Consider the following 8,941-nt stretch of genomic DNA (forward strand, 5'->3'; position numbering starts at 1 on the left):
CTGGGGGGCTGCCGCCAACACTTACGCAGTAGTTGGTCAGCAGGGCATCCGTGTAGTCCTGGGAGAGAAGGGAGGCCGTGAGTGTCCAGAGTCACCCTGCTGCCACAGGCATCCAGCCCTGCCATGCAGCCGGCCATGGTCCTGGCAGGGGCAGCCACTTGCACAGCCCCGGGGAGGCCCCGGCTGCCATGGGCAGAGGCTGCGGCTGCCAAGGGTGGCCAGCTCCAGCAGCAGGGCCCACAGCTGGCACCGGCAGGAACGGCACAGGAGCATCTCCAAAAAGATGCCTGTGACCTGAGGTGGAGGCAGGCTGGGCAGCAGGCAGGGGCTGGGAGCATGCAGAGGGTCACTGTCCCCCTGCTGTGATCCCCCTGACTCCACATCCACTCCAGCTGGGCACGGGGCAGATCCCCCCTGCCCCCCGCAGCCCCTGCCTGCCTGCCCTCTTCCCAGAGCCGTGCCCACGTGGGGCGAGCACGGGGTGGCAAGGAGAGGGCAGCCACAACTGCTCCATCCCCACCAAGAGACCTTCCTGCAGCTGACATGGCTCACGGTACCACGGCCAGGCTGCCACAGGCCTCTCTGCCTGGGCAAGCCTGGGAGGAGAGCTGGGGCAGGTGTGGGCCAGGATAAGGCGCTGAGCGGGCAGGAGATGAGCTAGGGCCTGCTGCACGCTTGGGCAGAGCAGGCAAGGCAGGGGCAGTCAGCTCCTCTCCTTGGTGCAGGCTGCAATCTGGCCCCGTGTCCCCCAAGCCCCCTCCCAGGCACCGTGGGGCAGGGACAGAGAGGGGCACCAAGCTGGGCCAGCCGCCCTGGGAGCCCGAGGCACTGCCCTGTCCTCGTGCTGCACCTGCGGCCGTGCTGCAGCCCTGCCCCATGGCAGCAGGACAAGTCCCTCATCTAGCCTGGCCGTGACTCAGCCGGGAGCCTGGTCTCGCGGTGCTGGCCGGCAGCCCAGGACGGGGAGAGCGGGTGCAGAGGTGATGGATGCTCTGCTGACGCTTTGTCTGCGTGAGGAGAGACAGATGCGCCCCAAGCCAGGGGTGAAGGTGGCTGCCAGTCGCCGCTGCCCGGCCCCCAGCCCAGCCCAGCCCCCTCCCAGGGCAGGGCACCGGCTGGGAGGGAGCCACGGCTCGCAGGAATCACCCACTACCATGCACAGCGGGTTTCCCTGGGGGAGGCAAGGCAAGATACATGGCACGACTGGCGACTGGGATGCTCAGGCCCCAGCGGGTTTCCCTGGGGGAGGCAAGGCAAGATACATGGCACGACTGGTTAACATGCAGCTGGGGCAGACAGGACTGCTTGGGGGTCCTGCCCGTGCCAAGGGCCAGCCTACGTGTGCCTCTGGGGCGTCTCAAAACACCTCATACCCTGGCTGCTCCTCTCGCAAAGCCAGGAGAAAAAGAGGTAACTCAGTCCTCCCCCAGGATTTGCTCCCTGCGCTCCAGGACAGGACTGGGGGCAGGAAAGGTCTCTGCTGGCACATACCTGCAGCCTGGTGGGCAGCTGGCCAGCGCCTGGTGGGGCGGGTGCACGCATGCAGAGGAATGAGTTTTGGCTGATGGCACACCAGGCAGAGCTCCGGCCCCGGGGCAGCGGTTGACGACCGGGCTGGGACAACACCCCCAGCTCACAGCCTGGGGGCAGAGGGCCCGGCTGGGCTGGGGCCCTTCACACACAGCTCTGGCAGCTGTCGGTGTGTGAGTGCCAGTGCTGCGCACCCCCTGGGCAGCTACGCAACCACCCCTGGTGTGCCTCATCCCGTGGCGGGTGGTCACCTGCTCCCCAGTGACTCACGCTCTGGACACACTGACTCAGCTTTCGCGCTGGTTTCCAGCAATTGCTGCTAATGGGAGCCATCTCGGTAATGGCTCTGGAGATGCAGCCAGGAGAGTGGCCGGCGTGCAGGGAGCTGGATGGCACCAGGCACGCGGCCGCCCCAGCCCAGGCAGGACCCCAGAGAGCCGTGCCACAGGGAACAGCCCTGACACCAGCACCCAGAGGACTGGCAGTACCAGGCACCCGATGCCCCCAGGGCCCTGGCACCCAGCACTGAGCCCGGCAGGACTGGCCCCGTGCACCCCTGGGCACTGGCCAGGCGGAGAGCTGCTCCATGCCCTGCAGCAGTGGGGCGAGCAACTCCCCACCCCGGCCATGGGGTGCCTGCAGAGCCAGCTCTGTGCTTGGGGTCCTGGGACACAACAGAGCTGCGAGCCAGGCTATGAGGACGGGAGTGTGATGGCAGAGCTGGGAGCATACAGTCAGTGCTGAGGGGGCTGCACCTGGACATGGGCACAACCACAAACGGGAGCAGCCAGCAGTGCCGGCGCACCGGGAGGAGCTGCCAAGGCACCCCGGCTGCCGACAGCCCCACACCCCCCTGGGGAAGCAGCACATACCTGCTGGATCTTGGACCAGTTCTCCTCTGCTGACAGACCATTCATCGCCCCCGTGATAGCAAGGAAGCAGCCGAGGAAGCACGGCGCAAATCCCCCCTGCAAGAGAGGAATTGGGGCCTGATGCCGAGGAGCCTGCGGTGCTTGGAGCCGGGCCCGCAGCACAGGGCGAGGGGAGTGCACGGTGGGGCGGGAGGGCACAGGCCCTGCTTGCCTGATGCCCTGGGGCTATTTGGCCTGCTGCTCCCCAGCACAGAGCCATATGGAGGGTCAGGCACCACCATGGGGACTCTGGAAGGGTCCAAGACCAGGCCAAGGGTGGCCCCTCTGCAACCCTGTCCGCCCCAGCCCTCTGCCACATCGGGGCTGGCCCTGGCCTCAGGAGGAGGGCAGAAGCCAGGGCAGCACCAGGGTCCCCATCCCCAGGACCTCCCCCTCCACAGCGGGGACACCAGGGACGGCACTGCCTGGCCTCCTGTGCTCTGCTTCAGAGAAGGGAGATGGCAGCTCTCAACAGCCTTGGGACAGCTGCAGCAAGGGTGAAGCACGGATCCTCACGGCTCCTTACAGATCCCCATGGATCCCCTGAGCGCAGCCAGCGGAGACACTCTGGGCTGCAGGGCTGAGCTGCCTGATGCCCCAGGGGCTGTGTGCTGCAGCCCAGCAACTCCATGGAGCAGGTCCTGGGCACCATTCCCTGCTCAGCGGCCGCTGCACCGAGGTGGGGCTCTTGGAGCACTATGAAAACCATGCCCATGGGCATGTGGCTGCACCTACTGCACCGTCCTGCTGCACCAGCCCCGCACAGGCACCATCACCCACGTGGCACTGACCTGGTCCAGGACCATCTTCTTCACAGCCACGACTTTTGTGGTCCCCGGGATGAGCTGATCCAGGATCCTGTACCAGCCGCCCACGACAGGGCCCTGCAGGAGCTGGGTGGTGAGGGGCAGCGTCCTGCTCTCCCGGGCCATGGGGTGTCAGGGCTGGGGGGTCTCCAGAGCTGGTTACATGGCCCTGCTCCAGCCCTGGGACACAGGGACTGGGGCCTGTCCTGCCTCCCCTCCTGAACTGTGCCGCTCCCTCACTGGGTCCCACACTGCTGTGGGGCAGCCCCCCTGCATAGGGTGGATGCAGGAATGCCCGCAGCCCCCCCTGCCCCTCCTAGAGCACTCCGCCAGGCAGCACCAGCACCAGCACAGGGCAACCAAGGGCCTGCTCCAGCGGGGTGGCCGCAGGGCTTCACGCCTAACACACTGGGCAGGGCTCCATGGCGGTGGGACCCCGGCTGTGCCAGCACCGCCCAGGGCCCTCCCTGCCCGAGCCACCAGTGCAGGGCACTGGGCCCAACACCCCCACCCCCGAGCACAGGAGCTGATGGGTCAGGATCTGTCCTCATCGTGCACAGCGGAGCAAAGCACGTTTGCACCCTTGGGTGTGGAGTCACCCTCCTGCCAAGTGAAACCTCCCCAGGGGCTGGCACCAGCAGCAGGGATGGGCACAGGTGCCCGGGCTGCACGGACAGAGGCTGCCAGCCCCATCCCACACCGCAGTGCAGCCAGGGGTGCCCACACCCGCAGCTGGGCACAGGGACAGGGCGCTCCTCCTCGAGGGAACCCAGCTCTGCCTGCAGCTGCTGGAGGTGGCACCAGGATGGCCCAGCTCACACGCAGGCACCATGGTCTCACCCCGCCAAAACAGCCCTCCATCCCAGCCCTCCATCCCACCCTACCACATGCATGCTGCAGAGCCCAGGTGCCCACCGCACGCTAGCACTCACCACAAAGCAGAAGCCGATAGCCATCATCTTCAGGGTCCGGGGGCCATGGTGCCCGTGCAGCCCTCGCCGCTCCACCAGCTGCTGCGCAATCACGTCACCAGCTCCCATGAGTGCCCCTGCGACCAGCACAGCCCGCTCAGGCAGCTGCGGTGCACCGGGGCAGGGCGAGACCCCGGAGCGCCCTGTCGACAGCCAGGTCCTCCTGCCCGAGTGCTGCCTCTGTCTGCCTGCGGCCCCGCTGACCCTGGGAAAGCCTCAGCCTGCTCCGGCCCCGCTGGGTCCATCCCGGCATGCAGCTCCCCACCACCCTGCGCCAAGCCTGCCCGCACCCACCCCATGGCACAGGCCCTCCCACAGTGGCCAAGTGCCTCAGGCCACTCTCCGGACACAGCGTCTCTGGACGAAACGGTGCCCAGCTGCACCATCTCCCCATGCCCCTGACACAGAGCTGATGGGTCACCCAGGGCCTGCAGCACCTGGGACTTTTGGGGCAGAGCCCACCTGGATGCTGCCTGCTGCGGCCTCTCCCGAGCCCAGGCCTTGCGCTCCTGGAAACCTCTCCCCGAGCGCTGCGCAAACTCTGCTGACTACAATCCCCTTCCTTGGAAAGTCACTCTCTGCCTGTGCTGCTCCCGCCCGGCAGCACCACCGCCACTGGCAGCCAGGACAGGCAGGTGAGGTTCGCCAGGCGCCAGGGCCGGCCCCAGCTCCTCGCTGCTGCCCAGCCGCTGGCACGGCTCCTCGCCTTGTTTCCATATCAGTGTGAGGGACCTTCTGCTGTGCACGTCCCCCGCGGGGTGCTGCTCAGCTGGGCCTTTGGCAGCTCCTGCTCCATCCTACACCCTTGACCTCTTCGACGCAACTTGGCTGGCCCAGCACTCCTTCCCCCAGCCTCTGTGGGCTCCCCGCTTATTCCCCCTGCTCCTCCCAGGACGGTTCCCAGACAGGTCTCCAGCCCCGCTACCATTCTGCTCTGTTCTTGGAAACCCTGAACCCAGCAAGCCCTCGTCTCGGGGAGCGGTGTCCCCAGCGTCCCCCCTTCTCCCGGCAGCCCCATGGGTGCCGCCAGCTCAGGGCCAGCCCTGCCCAGGCAGTCTCCACAAGCAGTTCCTCACCACGTGGCAGGCTGAGGATGCTCGGGGTGGCAGAGCTCCAGGTGCATTCCCAGCAGCGCCTGGCCCCTGCCACCCACTCCCTCTCTCCCGGGGCCATCGGTGTCTCTGCGACAGCCCCCAGCAGCACCGCGGGGAGCAGGTCCCAGCCAAAGGGCCGCAGACCCCAGGCTGTGCCAGGGGAGCATGCCCGCCGCCTCCTCAGCACTCGCAGCTGGATCATGCCTTCCTGCGGGTGCTGTCCCCAGCCAGCATGCACTAGGGGAGAGGCACAGGCCTGGCTCCCCAGCCCCTCACCCCAGCCACGTGGACCAGGGCCCACAGCGTGTCCCCTGGGAGCCCATGGGCAGGGGCTGGACCTGGCCCCGTACGGCTGTGATAGCCGGCAGAGCCTGGAGGGATAGCCGGCGGAGGCGGCCCAGGAGGCCGGAGGCCGGGCAGAGCCTGGAGGCGGCCCAGGAGGCCGGGCCGGGCCGGGCCCAGCCAAGGCCAGCCGGGCTGGACATGCCCCAGCAGGGCTGGCCCTGTCTCTGCAGCCCCACGGAGCTGCCGCGCTCCTGGCAGCATCTCCTGCTACCATGTCACTGGCTCCACCTCCACCCCAGACCAACACAGCCCCCAGGGGCTGAGGCTCTGCCCCTGGGGCCTCGAGAGTCACCACACCCCTCCACAACAGGAGAGCGGCCCCCGCCAGCCCACGAGGCCGCAGCAGCGAAGGGGCAGGGGGTGGCAGCAGGTGAAGGACCCCAGGCCAGCGCAGCAGAAGCGCTGGCTGCCTGCTTTGTGTGGGCAGCCTTCCCACTAGGCACAGGCAGGCTCCCCCTGCACCACGCTCATTGAGAAAGCGCAGCCAGCAGTGCTAGTGTTACTCATTCAGTGCCGAAGGCTCCGGGCGCAGTGCCCGGCAGTGACGAAGCAACGCCAGGGCTGCCACAGGGGACAGGCCTGTCTGTGCACCCCTGCCCAGGCCTGGGAGTGTGCCCGGACCAAGCCCCCCACAACAACTTTGCTCGCCCAGGCTGGCACCAGTGCCACTCGCCACCCACGCTGCACCTGCCCCAGGGCGACACCGGCATGGCCCTGCCATGGTTCCGGCACGGGGCTGGAGCCCCCAGCTACGCCCCACACCCCGAACACAGGAACCAGCCCCTGGCCGACCCTGCAGCTCTGCCAGGCCCTGCTGCCGCTTGCAACATCCTGCCCCAGGCTGGGAAGAGCCGACGCACATGGCAGCACCACGCCTGCACGGGAGCGCTGGATGCAGCCATCGAGAAGGGTGAGGGCTCCCCAGCTCACAGCCACCCGAGCTGTGGGGGGGCACTTTCTCACCGTCTCAGTGCAGAGCGGTGCCGTGAGCAGGCAGGACGCAGTGGGCAGCGTGCTGCCTCCAGCCAGGCCGAGCCCGGGAGCTGGGGGGTGCCTGGCCGATCCCGCAGGCTGCTGCTGCCACGGCCACAGGACTTTGAAACGGGCCCAAGCCTAAGTAGGCCACATCGTCTGCGTCCCCTGCGGGCCTCGCTGGCTAGCAGCTGGAGGCTGCATCACCACCACGGGAGCGCGGGGCTGCTCTCCGCAGGCAAGGTCACTGCCTTGCCCAGGCCCTGCTGGCATCCTGGCCCGGGGCCTGGGATGCAGGAGGCAAAGCCCTGCCTGACCTCGCAGCTCTCGCCACCAGGCGGGACAGGGATTCGGCAGGCAAGCGCAGCTGGACACACCAGGCACAGCCAACTGCCAGCAAACCTCCCTGGCCTGGCCCCAGCTGGCGGCTCTGCTCCGCCCGGGGGAACGGCAGCACCGGCGGCCCCGCGAGCAGCAAGCAAAGGCAGAACTGGAACCTGCTCAGCCCTCCTGTGGCTGTCCGATGCAGGGCCCAGGGGGGCCTGCCTCCTCTGCATGGACCACGGCGTGGCTGGCAGTAAGGGGCTGAGCCTGGCCTCGGACAGAGGAATTACTTACTGAAGCTACAAGGAGAGCAGGAAAGCTCGGCCTCCAGCAGCGCTGCCCCTGCCCCAGAGGAACAGCTGTGCTCCCACGGTCACGGCCTTGCACCGTGGCACAGGGGCTGCGCCTGGGCCCCCACACTGCAGGCAGGGAGACATCCAGGCCTGAAGGCAGAGCCTCTTCTCAGCTGCAGCAACCGCATCCAGCGCTGGACCAACCAGTCACACAGAGCAGCTATGCTGGGTGGCTGTGCACCCCCACAGGCACGGCCCAGCACTCCCCGGGCCTGCCAGGGCCCCGAGGAACTGGGGGACTGCACCTCAGCGCAGCAGGGTCAGCTCTGACATGAAGAAGCAACAGGTAGAGCTGGAGCCCAGAGCCAGCCTGGGGCTGTGGGCTGCACCAAGCCTGCTACAGCAGCAGGCAGGGGCTGCCAGGGAGGGCGAGGGCTGGTCCTGGGCAGCCCTCCCAGCTCCACCTTGGCCTCCCTCCAGGAATCAAGGGGAGGATGCACAGCACACGGTGCAGCAGTTGCCAGGCAATAGACTCCATCAAATTGGATAAAAATAACAGCGGGAACAGTGAGGTGGCCTGGCAGGACCCCAGCAGCCTGGCAGGCAGGGCAACGTGCTGCCACCCCCACAGGGAGCAGGGCCAGTGGCTGCACGCTGAGTGGAGCCCCCCAGCACCCACACCAGCTCCCCAGCACAGTAGGGCATCCCCAGACCCCACATTGTGCTTTTCCAGCATCCTGGGCTGGTTACTTGCAAGCAGCATGGCTGGTGGGGGAGCAGGGGCGGCAGGGAAGGCTGCAAGCAGGGGGTGCAGAGGGGAGCGTGCAGGAACCCCGCTCCAGCCAGCCCGCACCACACATACCCCTGCATGGCTCCGTGCACACATGGCACAGGCAGGATGGACTTTCCTGCCAACCAGCCTCAGCCCCGCGTGGGTGGAGTGGGCAGTGGGGAGGCAGAGCTGCCTGTTGCTCAGGACCGCGAGCCCTGGGCCAGCGGGGGCAGGAGCATCCCTGCCCGCAGCAGCTGCCCACGCAGGGAGAGCGTCTTTAGGGCACGTGGAGCTGCCTGCCAGCGCTGGTCCCTCCCAGCCCTGCAAACAGCAACGCTGTTAGGGAGATTAAATCACCCGTACAGGGCCCCAGGAGCCTTTCAGAGGCAGGGGCTCTCCCCAGGCAGCACCTCTGCACCCAACTCAAGCCAAAGCCTTCGCCGCCAAGTACTGGCAGCCCACCTGAGGGAGGCTCGGCCCCGTGCTGCGCTGGCTGAGCCCTTGGGCGGAGGCTGCAGCCCACTGAACCCCCCCCAGTGCCGTGTCCCAGCATCCATCCCTGCCCGGGGGGAAGAGGTTTCGCAAAACAGCCTCCACCCAGTGTTTTGGAGCAAGTCCTTGAACCGTAGAAGATCACTTCAGGGCTGTGCCTCCTTACAGCCCCCCATTAGACCTCATGGCTCCAGTGCAGGCCCCCAACGCAGATCCCGAGCCCAGAGTGGGCCAGGGCCCTTCACCCAGCGGAATGCATGGCAGGCCCCTGCTCCCCGCTGAGCCTGGGGGAAAGGCAGCACCTCCTCCCCACTAAGGATGGACCCCTGAGGCACCGGGACCCCCCCCCCGCCCGTGGGGCTCCTGCCCTGCTTCCCACCGGGGGGCGACAGTGCCCACAACAGCAGGGCAAGGGGGCCCTGCGTTACGGC

At 67.7% G+C, this 8,941-nt stretch overlaps 2 protein-coding genes across 2 annotated transcripts in view; both read right to left on the reverse strand.

The window, feature by feature from the left end:
- MPV17 (MPV17, mitochondrial inner membrane protein) overlaps positions 1 to 4,302 on the reverse strand; it is a 4,972-nt gene extending 670 nt beyond the window's left edge. The window contains exons 1-4 of the mRNA XM_009282297.2: positions 4,180 to 4,302; positions 3,233 to 3,325; positions 2,403 to 2,498; positions 26 to 58 (exon numbers count right to left, since the gene is read on the reverse strand). Coding sequence (XP_009280572.1) covers positions 26 to 58; positions 2,403 to 2,498; positions 3,233 to 3,325; positions 4,180 to 4,287 — 330 coding nt within the window. The 5' untranslated portion in view covers positions 4,288 to 4,302. The remainder of the gene's footprint in view (positions 1 to 25; positions 59 to 2,402; positions 2,499 to 3,232; positions 3,326 to 4,179) is intronic.
- Positions 4,303 to 8,218: 3,916 nt separating this feature from the next.
- Positions 8,219 to 8,941, reverse strand: part of CAD (carbamoyl-phosphate synthetase 2, aspartate transcarbamylase, and dihydroorotase) — a 24,227-nt gene continuing 23,504 nt past the window's right edge. The window contains exon 42 of the mRNA XM_009282314.1: positions 8,219 to 8,272. Coding sequence (XP_009280589.1) covers positions 8,219 to 8,272 — 54 coding nt within the window. The remainder of the gene's footprint in view (positions 8,273 to 8,941) is intronic.

The sequence above is a fragment of the Aptenodytes forsteri genome, unplaced genomic scaffold, assembly GCF_000699145.1.
Source record: "Aptenodytes forsteri isolate BGI_AS27 unplaced genomic scaffold, ASM69914v1 Scaffold261, whole genome shotgun sequence".
NCBI classification, from domain to species: domain Eukaryota; kingdom Metazoa; phylum Chordata; class Aves; order Sphenisciformes; family Spheniscidae; genus Aptenodytes; species Aptenodytes forsteri.